The following is an 18,114-nucleotide window of genomic DNA, read 5'->3' on the forward strand; positions in this document are numbered from 1 at the left end:
ACTGTATTTATTCAAATATAGGATCTTGCTTAAGTTTCTTCATAGCAGCATACTCTACATTACACCATTTTGTCAACAAAAATATATTGAACTTTTTGCCAGTGCAGTTGTTATCATATACAAATAAATTGAGTTTAGAAAACTACAGCCAACTCAGCCATTCATGGCCATATTACTCAAGGTGAAGATTATCTATGCTTAGTGTAGAGGGCGCTTGGGTCAGCAGCATTTCTCCACCTCTGTGCGGCACCATATGAATGCTGAGGTACTCTTACAGGGCTGACACATTCAAAATTAAGACATTTGTTTTTCAGAACACTGAGCTGAAGCTAAAAAGCCTTGTCAGCACCCAGCCGTATCTACAGTGCATTCCAGAAGCCAGGAACAGAGTGCAATGAAAAGAAATTTCAGCAAGGCAGGGAAGTCTACTCAGCCTACCAGATCAAATAGTCCTGGCTATGCATGAAGGAGAGAGAACGCACCAGAAGAAATATCAGAACAGGGTTAAGACGAAAGGTATTCATTTCACTGCTACAGAGTCCTTATGTGTGATTTCATTGAAATGAAGGGGAGAAACAAACTTACCTAAAGATAAGGTAACAAGAACAGGACTAGAACCATAAAACACCCTAATAAGTAAAACAAAGATATTTGTGCAATTCAGTAATTTTCCTATGATTTATGAAGCAAAATAGTAAGGTGGAAGATCCAAAACGGCATCTGCTCCTAAAGGGTATTGAAAGGCAAGTCCAAAATCAGTTTCTCATTGCCAAGCAAGAACCACCCAAGAGACACAATGAAGACGCAACTGCCAGTGCCCCTTGCTCTCCATGTTCTACACAGGTGATCCCGGCCAGACCACTTCTACACGCGTCCCGGTGCTTGTGAGTATGTGGTTGTGAAAGAGAGAGTAAGTGAATTCAGCTCACTTGGAGATTTTAAAAATAAACATTACCCTCCCATTCTGTAAAATCTTTATTGAGCTTTGCTCTTCTCTAGCTTCCTAAAACATATGAAGCCTCTACACTTGTCTCCATGACCCATCAGGGGGTGTTGTGTCTGGTGACTGTGTGTGGTGATGTCCATGTACTTAGGTCCAGTCTAACTCTGGCATCACATTCTGCCTAAGAAGCTCTCCCTTGCAAGTTCTTGAGAAAGGAGATACCAGAAGTCTATGTTAAAAGATGTCTGTCTGAAAAGGTGAAAGCAAACATTTTAAATTGTAATTGTACCAATCTATAATGTAACAAATATTTATAAAAAGGAAGATGATTCTACTATTTTACAAGTATCACTACAAGTTTAGCAGCAAGGCAAGGAAAACAAAAAACTTAGTTAAAAGAAATCATATAATGCAGCAGTCTACTGCAGGTCATCTTCAGAAAGTTCACATTTATCTTCAACAAGCCGTATAAATGTTTTCAGCACTTTTAAATCAAGCTCTTCTAGTTCCCACACGCAAAAGTATAGAAAAGTCACTAGCTGTTCTAATTGGTTTGAATGTCATAATAATTGCACTTGTTTGAAGTTGGCAGTGAGGAGTTGGCACTTACAGAACTCTGTTATCGTGACAGTAACAACTGGACACCATTAAATAATGACTATTAAATAATTACTATGTTAGACCAAAACTAAATGTACATTATTTGTCTAAAGGTTTTTGTGATATATTTTTAGTTAGTTATAGCACTGATTAAAACACTTCTCTATACTTTTAAATGTTAAACATGATTTTATTAAAAAAAAAACAACACGAAACCAAACAACTCTTTCAATTTAATTTTTTATATTTCATATATCCGTTTTCTGAAAAGTTTTAATTACTTTTAGATCCTACCTGAGAGATTCTGCCATCCGCCTTAAGTCTTCATTTTGTTGCTTTAAACGTTCAAGTTTAGCAAGTATCTTGGATAATTCGCGACTAGAGTGATCTGGATGCTCACTGTCTCGTACCAGGTGTCCACCAATATAAAAGAGTAAAGTTCCCCAAGCAAAGAGGATGAGCATAATCCAACGCCAGGAACCAGTCCATGGCCGCATTTTCAGAAGTTCAATTCACTCCAGAACTGCTTCTGCTCACAAAATAACAAACATTTTAAGTTCTTAGCCTGTACAAAAGTGGACAATTCAGTTCCTCTGCTTCACCACATTGTACCGGAGAAAAATTATTCTCAGTGTTTATCTTACTGCAGCTCCTTAGAGAAGATCCTTATAGGGCTGTACAAAGACACCATTAATATCACATCATTCTCGGTTTATAACCTGTGAAAAGAATAAAAAAAAATCTGAAATTATAATTCTGATATACAACAATATATTGGATTGCAATTAAGCTAGATGTACTGTCATTAACATTCAGGAATGGATAGATAATGGTACTACTTTCTGTAAAGGAGAAAAGAAAAAAGCTTTTAACTTTCCACAATAAATACGCTGAGCTCAAGAATGAACCACATAAATAATAGGCAATTAATTCCCGGTTTGCAACAGCCAGAAGAAATGCTGCTTTTTATAAGAGAAATATTTACCAATTCGAGTGTCATGTCACACATTGAAATAGTTCAAAAATCATTCTGTGGTAAACTTAATAGTCTCCTTGACTATTAACAAAGAGCTTTTATTCAATTACAAATTCATCTTCATTTTTTTTTCACTTTTATGAAGTCTCTTCTCCATTTTTATCATGACTCCCACCCTGTAACAGAATAGCCATTCTAACAATATATTCTACTAGTTGCAAGTAGATTGGCCTACTAGCAGCTATAATATCAATTAAGCAACTTGCAAGCACTGCAAAGAGTGTAAGCACTGACTTCTAAACAAACAATCCACTGTATACCTTACTCTTAAATTTATAGTGGCCTCTGAAATGCCCATCTAAAATTAAATGCAAAATTTTATTTCTGGCTTAATATAGCAAGACAACACTTCTCGCTTTATCCTTCCACTGTACATGCTAAAACATGTAAGAAGAAACACTGAACATTTAAGAGGTAGAAAAGAGAGGGATTTCAAGCAGAACCTATGTGGCACTGTTATACTCACACATTTGAAAATCAGGCATGACTTTAGAAAGCTATTTTTTTAGAAATATTTTTCTTCTGCTTTAAAACTATGAAACACATGACAAGTGTTATTATTAGAACTATAAAAATGCGAAAAATGCTCTAAAGGTAATACCTTCTCTCATCTAAAAACATTGCACCATTTAAAAAAAAATGCAAAATCACCTCAACTCATTTTCTACTTGGCAGAACATCATTCAATGACTGTAAGAATCTTCTCATTCTATCTAGAACAGAATTTAAGATTTAACTGATAAGCATGACCAAAGTCTTCTAAAGTACTTCTCACCTCTTTTCCTCTTTCTCTGCAATGTAACATTTCTATCGTTCGTAAAAGGCATATATATGCTGTTTATACTCAATTTCCAAAGTAATCTATATTTCCAATTCTCAAATCTGTAAATCTATCAATTTCCTCTGAGATGCTATCCACACCCACCTTTTCCCAAATTATTCTTCCCTGTTTAATCCTTCTTTCTTTTACCTTAACTTCTTTTTCATTTCATTTACTTTTTTTATTCTGTTCCAACTCATTTCAAGTTTAGAGAAAAGGCTTCCCAACTTGCAATAACTTCCAAACTCACCCAGTCATGGAGATATGCCTGGAGTATGCACTTCCACACACAAAAATTCTAACAGAGTATTAAAAATGCTGAAAAATTTTCTCTAGTTATTGCAGAAGAGTTTTTGTTTGTGTATTTTGGGAAGAGGCTGAAAAATTCCACTTAAGACTAGTAAGATGGTACACATGATAAACTATTTGAAAATTGAATATTACTAATGAAAAGGCAAACATATGTAGTACCTCTCTCAGACTTTTCCTAATGTACCTGTGACAAGGTGAGTTATAAGCAGATCAGTTTTCTTTGAAAGTAATATCAGAATCCCGTATGCCATTTTCTACAGATCTCTAAGAAAGCTTTATATAGCTTTTGCTTTAGCTTGGCAAAAGCATGGGACTGCCTTCAGTAAGATAGTGGTTTCTTCAACAGTCCTTACAGGTCACAGCACAAGGAAAAAGAACACACGTTATATGAAACAGAATAGGCCCTGCCCAAGACACAGAGGATTGTTTCTATAAGCAAAGCAAGCCTAGTTACCTGCAGGAATGATTACTATAAAACCCTGATGGACTGAAGTTTAAGGTTTAAGTGGGAAAGTGTATTCTTACATCTATACTATCAATCACCCAGAAAATGGTTGTGTCTGGCTGCAACACACTAAGTGAAATCACAAAGTCTGTGAAGGCAGAGGAAAGAAAAAAATAATAGGAGACTTCAAATATTCCTCTATTGATTGGATAAATATTATGCTGGGAATTGTGATGAGAATAAACAGATGCTACAGACAGCATAAAATTACTGCTTAAGAGAAAAGCTACTATGAAAAACTCTTGACTTAATCATAAGCAGTTTGCAGATCTTAGATCAAAAAGTTTCTGCTGGAGGATCACTTTATAACATTGTGCATAATATACTCAGATATGATCTCCTAGGAGCAATAAAGTAAAAAAATTCACTACAGCTGTGATTAATTTCAAGAAGAGAAACTATTTTAAAAGAAAAGTGGACTCCATGGCACCTGGAAAGATATAATTGTCTTAATTAAAACAGCAGGTAAAGGTGACTATTATAATTATCAAAGAAAGTATCCTTTTAAAAAGTTACAATCATGGTCAAATGATTAGATAGATAAGACTGTAAATTCTGGTATGTTAAAGACATAAAAATTAATACTAAACCTTTTATCCAAAGATAGCTTACTAGAGACTTTAACGTCAACAAATTATCAGAGTATATAAGAATTGTTTAAAGCACTTTGCACAGAAAATACTGACTTTCTTTTTTTCAATCTGTTGTTCACAACACAGGAGCTTAAGTAGACTCACAAATCAGGTACCTTCTTTATAAGAGGAAGTTTTGATCTGTTTCAAACAACAGTGTTAGTAGAACAGGCTATCAAACAAATCCACAAATTAATATAACAAGTTGTCAGGAACAGATGATATACTTCCAACAGTTCTAAAGAAGGTCAAGAATGCAATAGTTTAATTATTAACAGTAGCATGTAACCTCTCACTTATAATCCCCTTGTAGAAAAGGAATGGAAAATGAAAACAGTAAATTGAATTCTTTTCAAGGGCTACAGCAAGGATCCCTGCAACTACAGGCCAGAAAAAAAACCAACATTCATGTCAGGCAAACTGGCAGAAATAATAATAGGATGAAATAGATCTGCAAACATAAGGATGAATGTAATCAAAGTAAAAGTGTACTAACATGGCTTTTGGAAAGAGAAATTGTGCCTCATACATTTGTTGAAGCTCTTTTGAAAATGTAAACAAACACCCAGGCAAGAGACAACCAGTTCTAATTGTTACGCAGTTGATCTAGTCAATGTGGGTTTCCAAAAGGCATTCAACAAGGTCCTCAAAATGTTTCAAAGAAACTAAGCTGCATGGAAGAAGAAAGTTCATCATATGAGTCACTACACTGTTAAAAGAGAAGACACTTACACAGTTTCTAAGCAGAAAGAATGATCAGGGACCTCACTGGGACTCATGGTAGAGTTCATACAGTTTAATATATTCATAAGTGATTTGGAAAACAAGGTGGAAAGTGAGGTAACGAAGTCTGCACATATAATACAAAAGCTGACAGCAATAAACTGAAGGACATCAAGACACTCTCTAATGAAGAAATAAAATGGAAGATGAAAAATCAGTTTATATTAGTGTGTAGCGTTGTGTAGAGACGACCTTTGAATCATTATCCCTCAGGAATGGACTTTAGCTGTAATAGGTGACTCTATAAAATATCATCTCAGCATTGGCCAAAAAGCAACCAAGTCCTCATAGGTTTAAAACAAACAAAAAAACCCCCCACAAACCCAAAACCTCCCAAAAAAACCCCCAAGACAAATCATTATCATTACATCACTGCATAAAAACACTGTGTTAGGACTTCGATTACTTCATTTCATTCTGATTCAACCGACTCAAAAAGACGTGGTAGAAATAGAAATGATACAGAAAAAGCTTACAAAAAGCTTGCATTTTCCAGTGCACAAGCACCTCAAAACATAGTATATTGACAATTAGCTAATTTGCATTTTCTTCCCTGCAATTTTAGATTAGTTCTTGCCTCCCTGCTAGGGGATCCCGAGAATGGTTGACTACATTCTTATAACATCACCTTATAAAATAATGTAATAAGGTATTTTTTACCTCTTTGAAAGGGCTTACCCTGGCTGTTTGGCGTGAAAAAGAATGTATTCCTCTATTGTCCCCAACAGCTCTTGGAATTATCTCTACAGCAATCTTTCAAGCTAATTTTCTTTTTAAATTTCATCATTACACCCAGTTAAAAGGGTTTCAATCTGATCTCTCAGGGAAATCAGCTCCCATTCATAAGAACCCAGCTACCATCCACAGAAATCCCTGCCAGAGCGCTGATGTAAGTGCTAGGCATGGACTGAAAGACAAAGCTCAGTAGAAGCAGCAGCATGAAACAGTATAGTGGCAAAAGAAGCTTTAATGTCAGCATCAGCATGGGGCTGGAGATGCCACAGTGAAACTGGTAACCTTCAGGGATTCTTGAATGTAGGCTTGTAAAGACACAGCTTTTTTGCTGTTGTGAAATAAAGCAGTTTGGACTTACATAAACCGTGGAAGATCTTCCACATATGAGTGCAAAGGGCCTCCTGGTTCCATAGGAGACTGAAGATGAAGAGACTACAGACAGCTATGAAATCTTCTCAAAATAATGAGAAACAAATAGATATTGGTGGTAATTAACATCAAGGCTTTTTGTATTTAAAGGTAGGAGTTTTCTGTCACTCTTTATAAATTGATTTGTTATTTCAAACTCGTGTTTCAGCTACTAAAGAAATCAAACCTATATCAGGAAAAAGTTTTGTACAATAAGAACAAAGTAATGTTAAAAGCAACTGCTAAATTGAAAGCGAAGTATCACCTACAGTAAGCTATTTTTCAGGTTTAATTTAATCCTGTAGCTCTATTATAAAAAGTCAATACAAAATATGCAGTATTATTTAATGAAGCAAAAAAGTTCTGGTAAGTACTTACTATTATAAATCATTAGGAATACACAATCTTTAATGCGTCAGTTGAATGGAAAATAATATTGTGAGAAAGGAGGTCAAATTAAAATTTATTTACTGCTAAATGCATAGCACAGAAAATGTGGTTAGTATCACAAATTTATTTAGACTCCATTAAAGAGAAGACAGAATATTTACATAAAAATCTGCTTCAATTCCTTAATCAGGAAATCAAATTGTGCACACTGCACATGTAAGCCACAACTGATAGTAAGCATATAAAAATGTTTTGCTGTCCAATAACAGGGAAGATTTGGTTAAAAACCATTGCTTCAATGCAATGCAATGCAGTGTTTACAAAATGACTAAAGTAAACAGTAAAGAACACACTAACTTAATTAAAATGGTAATAAAGAAAACAGACTGAAGTGTAGCTCCAACATCATCAGGAGAAATAATATGCATCCATGTTAAAGTTATTTTGCTACAGCAAAAATGATTAATCAATGAAAAAATAAATATATACTATCTTTCCTCACCTTGCCCCCATAATGTCTTCTGGTTATTTTAAAGCTTTAAAAGGTACTCACAAATTAGAAACTTGAATAGCCCAATACCATCATTTCAAATGAAAGGACATCTTCCGTGACTTAAATAAGGTCCTTATTAACTTACTATTCCCAACATGCTTTCAATATCAAATTCAGTGATGGAGTGGAGATTTTCTCCTTGTGTATTTTTGCTTGCTATTCAGAATTATGGCCCCAGAATAGTATTATACTTTTTCTTGGCAATGTACAGTTTCAAGTTATTTTAGGGTCAGTTCAAAGCAAGCTAAGCAAGTCTACTTTTGGCTCAACCACCTACTAACCTAGATTCACTCAAAAAAGTGTACCTTATGTAAGCTGAAAAGAAAAAAAATTGCTCATGAGGCAAAACTCATACATCACTATAGCTAATATATACAGCATTATATTTAATGGCATGTACATTATCTACAATTCTTTTTTCACAGTATGAAACATGAAATTCACTCCACTGTTAAGGACTATCACAATGACTTATCACTAAATGTGAAACACTCAAAAAGCATGTTACACTGTACAAGCAACTTAGATTGAACCTTCACATCATTGTTAGTTTCTATTAAAAGTAAAGTAAATTTAAATAAGTAAAGTTAATAATTTTAAGATTTCACCAACAAAAATTACCTTCTTAGGAAAGCATGCTACTCTAAGTAATGCTAACCTGCTCTGCTCTAATAAAAATAAAATTAAAAAAAAAAACCAAAACAAACAACCCTTTCCAATTCCAGTTCCTATGTAATAATGATATGATGGCACAGCCTCTGACAAAGGATTAGAGCCTAAAGAAATAATCTTTTTAGGATATTAAAATAAAACTAAGATCAAAGGACAAAAATTACATTTAAATGACTCTGTAGTGTTGGATATAAATAAGCAAGTATTGGAAATATTATTCATAGTGTATACAATGCATTCTTTACAAAGACTTACATATTATTTGATTAATGAAACACCATCTTCATAATCTGAACTAGGTCATATGGGCAAGATTTCTTCAGTCAAATCCTATGTATTTCAGGTAACCATGTCACAGAAACCTCTTTAAGTTCCATATTAAAAAAAAAAAATTTATTTCCTTTCCCCATTATTGGAATGCTGTTTAAAAACTCACTCTTCCAATGCTTAAAAGCCTTCTTTAATTTCCAAACTAAATTTACATTTTGCTAATTTATACTTGTGTTTTCTTGCACTAGTATAAACTCAGTTTAGAAAGCTCGGTTACTGCCCTATTCTGTACACAGTGGTGTATCTACAGAAAGCAGCCACACCCCTTCTCAGACTTGTATGGTAGTTTGAGTCTTATATGCCAGTTTACAAGCACTTCATTGCAAGAGGCTTACAAATTCTCCACATCCTGTACCAGCTCCCATTCCAATTAAGTCTTTTCAGAACATGAGGAATCAGAATTGTATACATAACACATAAGATGTTGCCTGTGTCTTGTATAAAACAAATACTTGCTTTTCTCTCTTGGAACTGCTTTTTGTGATATATCCTAGGACTGGATTTGTCTTTTTCATGGCCACGTTACACTGGCAGTCAGCAACCATTTTGCAAGGACATAATACCTTCAAATCTTTTTGCACCTATATCTTTTCAAATTTATAAGCTCACATCTTATATACAGAAATTCTTATTTTTAATCCTTTTAACTTCGTGTTATTATACTTTATCCCATTCCACCACTCCAGTATCCCAAGTAAAAAATTATTCTTACACATTTTTCTGACCCCCATCATGACACTACTGTACATTGTGTCCTAAATTTCATTACAATCTATTATCTTCTTGTGACATTGTCACTACTGAAAATACCCAAGATGAATAACAGATGTAATCCACTGCACTAATAGTGTCTCTCCTCCAGTCTAATACTCTTCCTTGCAGCACAAGTCACTGTCACTTCATCCCTTCAGCTACTTCCTTTTCCAATGAATGATTCTACTTTTCATCCACATTTTCTCTAACTCAATATATAATTATTATGTGCCAAGAAAATGCTGAAAGGAAGTCCAGATACACAGTTTCTCCCAAACTACGTTTCATTAGGAAATTTACTTTCCCTCATTGAAACAGCTAATAAGTAAACCTAGAATAATCCAGATCAAACAATCTTTGGCGAACCTGTGTTGCATTTATCTCATTTTCCATTTTCATCTAGCTCTACTTTGTTAGTTGTAATTTATTTCAAAATTTGTCCCCATGCTTTGCATACTACTGTGATCAAGCCAGGCTGGTAATTATTTCTAATTCTAGCGTACGTCTTTACTAATCCCAAGAGACTTTATCCAATTTCGTTCCAAACTTTTTAGAATAGTGACTGGAAACAATTTAGAAAGCATTTCATTCATCCATAACTTTTTAATTACCTTCATTCATATACAAATTATATATTATTTTCTGCAACCAGAGAACAGAAACCCATTCACAGAACATGTATTAATGTTTGAATTCTAAAATTATCCAAAATTAAGTTCCTCTAGTTTTCTCTTCAAGTTCACTGTTTCAGTTATATAATTTTATTTTTCTATCCATAACAACTATCCTTTCCCTGCTTTTTCTGGAACAAGGACATAAATTTTGTAGTATTCCATATGTATACTTAATTACCGTGCAAATTTACTTATTTTTGTTTCTTAACTTCTGATCACATGTATCACTTGACATAAGTAAACATAATCATGAGACTCGCTTACTATTTACTCTTACATCCACACCTTCATCTTTACTACTGTTTCTGTAAAAGCCTAATTTTATATCTGCATGGATTGCTCTGAGCAATTTGGGTGATTTTCTCTTCATATACTCCCTTATAATTTTACATAAATAGATATGATCTGCTCATCTGATACAATCAGCAGATTATTCTCTAATTAAACATTTTCTTAATGGAATTCACCACCCTTTTCAATTTCATTGCAAGTGCAGATTTATTCAATACTGAAGCCTTCAAATACTACAATTTTGGATCTTCACCACAGAAAACTCCCTGGCAGGAAGAGATGATACTGAGGGACTTCCTTAACTATGTGAAAGCTACAGGCCCACTCATTTCATTTGGTTAGAAAAGAAAATCATAACCAACAAGAACAAACTTAGGAGAAAGATGCAATGTGATTTATCCTTCCTGAAATTTGGTTAGAGAGATTCTGCCACTGAGTGTGGAAGCTTGATGATCTTTCAGACCTACAGAGCTTACAAAGAAGGTAAATTATCAGGAGTTGAGGAATAAGCTAGAGTCTAAAAGCAAGATTATCAACTTGAGAAGAGTCATGTTAAGATTCATTTAGAAGCATTAGCAGAATACGTATTATAATACAGACAAGAAATTCAAAGCAGAGGAAAAACGGACCTTAAAGGATCCTGGTATTATTTCTGAGGTTCCAGTGTGTATTCCAAAATGCTCACCTGACCAACACAGAGACTTTTTTCAATTTAACGGCATAAAATTTTATAGCTGAAAACAACTTCAGGGGTTTTGAAGAAATTTGAAATTAAAACACCTTCAGAAAGGAAGGCAGAGGAAGAAGTAGACAAATATTCAGAATGTCCAGTAAGCAATTTTGTTGTGCCGAATTTCTTCCTCTTTTAGAAGTCAATACTTACAGTTTGTTTGCAGCTTCAGAGGTAGTTGCTCTGTATAACAAATTTTATCCTACAGTATTAGGTAGTGATTACCAATGCAACCAAAATAATGTCAACAACAAAAGATGAACATATGTAGATTATAAACTGAGAGCTGATTGACAGCTCCAGAGTTGCTGTATTTGCAAGCCAAGTAGCAGCAATAAATTCCCTAAAATGATTGATGATCAGTGAAGACATTGACAGAAGTCACCAAACCGAGGTTGCTACTGCTTTTTTGAAATTCTTAAGGTGTATAGCAGACAAACTGAAGCTGAGAGAAAAGTGTAATTTCCCATCTTCCTTACAAGTTTAAGTTCAATCAGAAAGGAAAGTAACTAAGGAATGTATGCACTTCTTTCCTTTCCTATGAGCCTCCTCCATCAGTGATCTCTAACTACCACAAACACCTGAGTTGTTATCCAGAATAATAATCTTGGTACCCATTATCTCCTTGCTGTTCAAAACAGCAAACATTATCTAGGTCTTCATCCAACTGCATTCAGATTAATGTATTTTTCTCTTTGGTACTGGTATCATGCTTCTCATTTACACTCGACAGAAACCAATAAATATATACTCCTGGTTTTATATTATATCTTTATAATCTCAGCTCTTTGAACACCTCTGTAGGCTCCCTATGAGGTTCCAGTTCCCCATGCCAAAAGCAAGATAATTTTGTGATATTTAAGGTTCTTCACTAAACTACTAATTATCTAGCTTCTTTAAGAATTTAATAACATTGACAGGGTCATATTATTTAATATTTCTCCTGTCCTGCACTGACCACAAGTACTCTTTCTTCTACAAACACCTATGAGATTTTCTTGAGCTGACACCAAACTGACTAAATCTTTCTACCTACTTATCTTATTCCCTTTCGAAGTTCTGTCATAGCAACTAGAAATCAATGTTTCAAAGACCATGACTAAATATTACTGTGTTAAAAATGCTGTAGTATCTCCTCATTCTCTTTTGTGTATCTGTCCTGGTTTCGGCTGGGATAGAGTTAATTTTCTTTCTAGTAGCCGGTATAGTGCTGTGCTTTGAATTTTAGTATAAGAATAATATTGATAACACGCTGATGTTTTGGCTGTCGCTAAGCGGTGTTTACATTGGTCAAGGATTCTTCCCCCCCTTCAGCTCCCCATGCTCTGCCAGGTGCCCAAGAAATGGGAGGGGGCACAGCCAGGATAGTTGATCCAAACTGACCAAAGGGCTATTCCATACCATATGATGTCATGCCCAGTATATAAACTGGGGGGAGTTGGCCAGGGAGTAGCCATCATTGCTCGGGGACTGGCTGGGCATCGGTCGGCGGGTGGTGAGCGGTTGTAATTTTTTTTTTTTTTTAATGTATATTTTCCTTTTTTTCCCCTCCCTTGGGTTTTGTTCCTCTCTCTCTCTCATTGTTTTTTTCCCTCTCATTATAATTCATTATTATTATTACTATTATTTTGTTCCAATTATTAAACTGTTATTATCTCAACCCACGAGTTTTCTTACTTTTGCTCTTTCGATTCTCTCCCCCATCCCACCGGGGGGGGGGGGAAGTGAGCGAGCGGCTGCGTGGTGCTTGGCTGCCAGCTGGGGCTAAACCACGACAACCTTTGGTTGTTACCTAGATTGCCCTTCCCTAAGACATGAACTCACTTTTTACTTTAGTATTTGCACAGCATCTTCTGTAGTGACGTCAATTACTGACAGTCCATCAGTCCATCACTGTTAATGTAAGTTTAAAACAAAAAAAAAAACCTCTTAAAAACTTCTTGGATTTTTATCTACCACAGGTCTAAATATCGTCCATAAAGAAAAAGCTTACAAAGTTTCATGTCATTCAATCAGGTGATGTTACTGCAAATGTTTCCTCCCCCCAAAAAAAAAGTTCATAGCAAATACAAATATTTGATTCAAAAGATTTTATAAAGTAAAAAGTAAGAGAGAGTGAAGATTGATCCAAAATGATATCTAGAAAAATAAGACTACAAGACAATTGCTAGCTATTTTTTTTTCATTATCAAATCAACAGTTCACTATTAAAAGTTCCCATGATAGCTTATTTTATACAACATGTCACATTGGATGAACTTCTTTGGTTTTAGTACATGACATGGTCATACTGGAGCAAGTGCAGGAAAGGGTGACAAAGATGATTACGGGATTGGAGAATGTGCCATGCGAGGAGAGGCTGAGAGAGCTGGGATTGTTCAGCCAGGATAAAGAAAGCTCGGGCAGGATATATATCCTATATCAATTATGTATCAATATATAAAAATGTATCAATGTATGATTATATGTATCAATATGTAAAAATACCTGATGGGTGGAAGTAAAGAAGACAGAGCAAGACTCTTGTCAGTGGTGCCCAGTGACAGTTCAAGAGGCAATTAATAGAGACAACAGAATACTGAAGGAGCTAGCAGAGTACTGAAGGAGCTAGCGGATGTTATGGCAGGACCCCTCTCAATCATCTACCAAAGGTCTTGGGAGTCTGGGAAGGTCCCTGATGACTGGAAGCTAGCCAATGTCATTCCAATTTACAAGAAGGGCATGAGGGAAGACCCAGGGAACTACAGACCTGTTAATCTAACCTCAGTTCCTGGAAAAATTATGGAGATTATACTGGGTACTGTTGAAAGGCATTTAAAGAATAATGCAATCATCAGGCACAATCAACATGGCTTCACAAAAGGAAAGTCCTGTTTAACTAATTTGATATCCTTCTATGATAAGGTCAACCACCTAGTGGACGAAGGGAAGGCAGTGGATGTAGTTTTTTCTGGCTTTCAGTAAGGCTTTTGATACTGTCTTTCACAGCATCCTTCTGGACAAGTTGTCCAACTGTGGGACAAGTGGATTCACAGTGCGCTGGGTGAAGAACCGGCTGAAGGGCAGGGCTCAGAGGGTTGTAGTGAATGTGGCTACATCTGGCTGGTGACCAGTCACCAGCCGTGTTCCTCAGGGTTCAATTCTAGGGCCAGTTCTGTTCAGTATATTTATCAACGATCTGGATGCAGGAGTTGAATGCACCATTAGCAAGTTTGCTGATGATACCAAACTGGGAGGTGCTGTTGACTCTCTTGAGGGACAAGAGACCTTGCAGAGGGATCTAGATAGATTGGAGCATTGGGCAATGATTAATGGGATGAAATTTAACAAGTTGAAATGCCGGATTCTGCACCTAGGACCGAGTAACGCCAGGCACAAGTATAAACTGGGAGAGGAGTGGCTGGAGAGCAGCCCTGCAGAAAGGCATCTGGGGGTGCTGGTCAACAGCAGGCTCAATATGAGTCAGCAGCGTGCCCTGGCAGCCAAGAGAGCAAACCACATCCTGGGGTGCATCAAACACAGTATAACCAGCCGGTCAAAAGAGGCGATTAGCCCGCTGTATTCAGTGTTGGTGCGGCCTCACCTTGAATACTGTGTGCAGTTCTGGGCCCCACAATCTAAGAAGGATGTGAAGGTCCTTGAGTACGTCCAGAGGAGGGTAACAAAGCTGGTGACAGGGCTGGAAGGAATGTCCTATGAGGAGCAGCTAAGGACTTTGGGTTTGTCTAGTTTGGAGTAAAGGAGGCTGAGGGGCGACCTCATTGCTCTCTACAGCTTCCTGAGGAGGGGAAGTGGAGAGGGAGGTGCTGATCTCTTCTCCCTGGTATCCGGTGATAGGACGCATGGGAATGGTTCAAAGCTGTGCCACGGAAGGTTTAGACTGGACAGTAGGAAGCACTTCTTTACCAAGAGGTTGATCAAGCACTGCAACAGATCAAACACTGCAACTAGAGAGGTGGTCGATGCCCCAAGCCTGTGAGTGTTTAAGAGGCATTTGGACAACGCCCTTAATAACATGCTTTAGCTTTTGGTCAGCCCTGAAGTGGTCAGGCAGTTGGACTAGATGATTGTTGGAGGTCTCTTCCAAATGAAATATTCTATTGTATTCTATTCAATGGGCACAAACTGAAACACAAAATTCCATTTAAGCCTAAGAATATACTTTTTACTGTGAGGGTGCTCAAACACTGCAACATGCTGGGCAGCTTAGTGAAGTCTCCATCTCTGGAGACTGGACACACACCTGAGCAACCTGCTCCAGTTGACCCTGCTTTGAGCAGTGGGGTTGGACTAGATGATCTCCAGAGATACTTTCAAAAGTCAGCTGTTCTGTGATTCCGTGAAACAACAGAACTCCTCAGGAATTTAATTTAATCAGCATTTTTTACAGCTTTTGGTGTGAAAAAAAAAAATTCTAAAATGCCTAACATGTAAATGTACAATGTATATCATCTTTCCCATAAATTGTAGCAAATGTTTAAATATCATAACTTCATAACACATCTGAAGAACTGCTTACCCTCTCCATGACAGCAGGAAATAAACAAAACTGCATCATGGGCTTGGTGGTTAACAAGTAATCTTACTAGTCCAGCAGCCAGGGAAATTAATAACTGTTTAAAAGAAAAAAGAAGGTCCCTTTAGCTTCACATTCAAAAAAAGGTGTTTCACATTCTATAAGAACATCTTCCTTTTGATTTGCCGTTTTATCATAACACTGAGAAATAACCTAATTCTTCATCTTAAAATATCACATTTTCTACTTTTTATTTAACTAATTATGGATTTTCCACAAAGATCAATTACTTACTTAATCAGAATATTTTTAACTACCATCTTTCATTATACCCAGATTAGAGACAGTGTGATCTAGCAACCAAAGAATTAAATCAAAGAATATTTTAGAGTCTGTATTGATTTAGGGAGTAACTTGTAGAAGCCAGTCTCACCAGGGCCCAGTTTCCCTTGTTAGTATTTGCCAATCCCAAAATTCTGTTTGAAGTTGAATTCATTAATATTTACAGATACTATCAAATTTGCAGCTGAAAGACGTTATAAATTTTGAATGCAAGATATAAATCTGCATAATCAATTAAAGTAATTCAGCCATTTAGCAGTTTTGTCAAATAATTGTTTCCTCATTTCTAAGCATTACTTCATGTTCAAAATACCAGTCAAAACTTTGACATTGAAAATAAAAAAATCAAGGGTGGAGTATTTATTTTTAACCTTATTTTTAATAAAATGAATACAAGAGTATTCATGTATATTCTTTCATGTACATTATGGTTTATAAAAAGTATAAACATGTTAAGGAAACCTTGCAAAAAATTAATTTTCTTTTAATCAAAATATTAAAAGTCACTAGAATAATCATTTAATGCAACTGGAGAAATCACAAATCTGGAGATATGGAGAAAACAAAATACAAATAAATTGAATAGCTATTTAAAAGAATTCCATAGCAGAAGAATACAACTCCCAAAATTTCAAGAAAATTCCTGCTATCTTGCAAAAAATATAAGCTCTCTTCATAACTTCTAAAACGTAATTCAGCTCTCATAACAAAATTCTTCTTTATTCATTTTAGTATTTATTACAGACAACATACATATAGTTCCAAGCCCTGCCTTTTGTGAATTCTAGTAATACCTTTAGATGTATATAGCTTCATACTTTTTAGAAGTGCCCTCTACTCTTTTTGATAAGACAGTATTAGGGGGGCAGGAAGCATTCTGCTTGCTTGTTTACAATCACTTTAATGCTCCTTTAAGATGACAGGGTCAGGTAGGGCCTCCCAGAGGAAGAGACAACCTGAATTTCTTGGAGATATCCTGACTATGCTCAGGTCTTAGAGGTTCAAGAAACTGTACAGTATGGCAGTCAAGAAAATTCCAGTACAGGATCCTGCAGCCCAAGCAAAGAAACTGCAGTAAGGAGCACGGAGCAGGCTACCTGACCTTACACATGATAGGAAAAACTTTCAGCAGATCAGGGGACACTGTGCAGTTCACAGCTTAAAGTCACTGAATTAACTGTAACCAAGTGGAAGCAACAGTATACTCACAAAAACAATGTGGGCAGGGAAAAAGTTGTTAAAAAAATTTTTTACTTTTTTTCTGTCTTCCCTATTCACTGAGTTTGCAATACTTAAATTGTTAATTATCCTAACTGTTATTCTAGTAAAAGTTGGCACTTTTCTAATTAAAAACCATTTGGTCTACTTTGGGGAGCTAATTATAAGGAGAAAGCCTAGACAGAACCACATCAAAATTATGCCCAACTCATGGTCCCATGCCCCTGTAGTTATTAAATTTATTTCTATTAAAAAAAAAAAAAGTGCAATGGAGAACTAAGTTAAGTATTACTACTAATCCTACTTCAACTACATAGCTTCTAGTCACAGATCAGGAAAAAAAAAAAAAAACAAACAACAATTTAAGTAATTTTAATATCACAGACAAAACATTCTCAAAATTATGCTATGTATGAACGCCTAGTGGTTCAGTTATTGCAATGGCAGTGCTTCAGAGAGATCCATACCCACAGCACTTAGGTTTTTTAAGCTGAAGGTATACACAGAACACTGACCTTGAAACTGTTTGACATGAGTTAAGAACTAATCAGAACTTTTTTAAACTAGATAAAAGACTTCCATCGACAATAAAAACAAATACTGTTTGAAAACATTAAGCACTCCTAAACAATCCTACTACTAGTAATAAATACAAGTGCTTAGAATTTTTGTAGCATATTACATTTGAAAGCTTGAAAAAAGATACAGTAATTTCTAATTTTTTTGACAATTGATGCAATTTTAAACAAAAGAGGGAATTGTACCTTGAAAGGAAAAAAGCAGCTTACTTGCCAAATATATGCAAGATTCTCTGTCAAACACTTAGACAAAAAGTAACTGCTGATTTTTCTTTTAGAAAGATAAAAGAGTC

The 18,114-nt window shown here is 35.6% G+C and overlaps 1 protein-coding gene across 7 annotated transcripts in view; it reads right to left on the reverse strand.

The window, feature by feature from the left end:
* Nucleotides 1–18,114, reverse strand: part of FUT8 (fucosyltransferase 8) — a 140,926-nt gene that overhangs the window by 72,085 nt on the left and 50,727 nt on the right. For 5 of the 7 annotated variants that reach the window (XR_012775897.1, XR_012775898.1, XM_075502570.1 and 2 more), the window contains 2 exons: nt 15,687–15,780; nt 1,838–2,262 (listed from right to left, as the gene is read on the reverse strand). Coding sequence is in view for 3 of the 7 variants with exons in the window: in XM_075502570.1 (XP_075358685.1) it covers nt 1,838–2,040 (203 nt within the window). In the remaining 4 variants the exon portion in view is untranslated. Of the gene's footprint in view, nt 1–1,837; nt 2,263–15,686; nt 15,781–18,114 lie in introns of those variants that run through there. The other 2 variants (XM_075502574.1, XM_075502575.1) reach the window with 2 other exon arrangements.

The sequence above is a fragment of the Mycteria americana genome, chromosome 5 (assembly GCF_035582795.1).
Source record: "Mycteria americana isolate JAX WOST 10 ecotype Jacksonville Zoo and Gardens chromosome 5, USCA_MyAme_1.0, whole genome shotgun sequence".
Lineage (NCBI taxonomy): Eukaryota > Metazoa > Chordata > Aves > Ciconiiformes > Ciconiidae > Mycteria > Mycteria americana.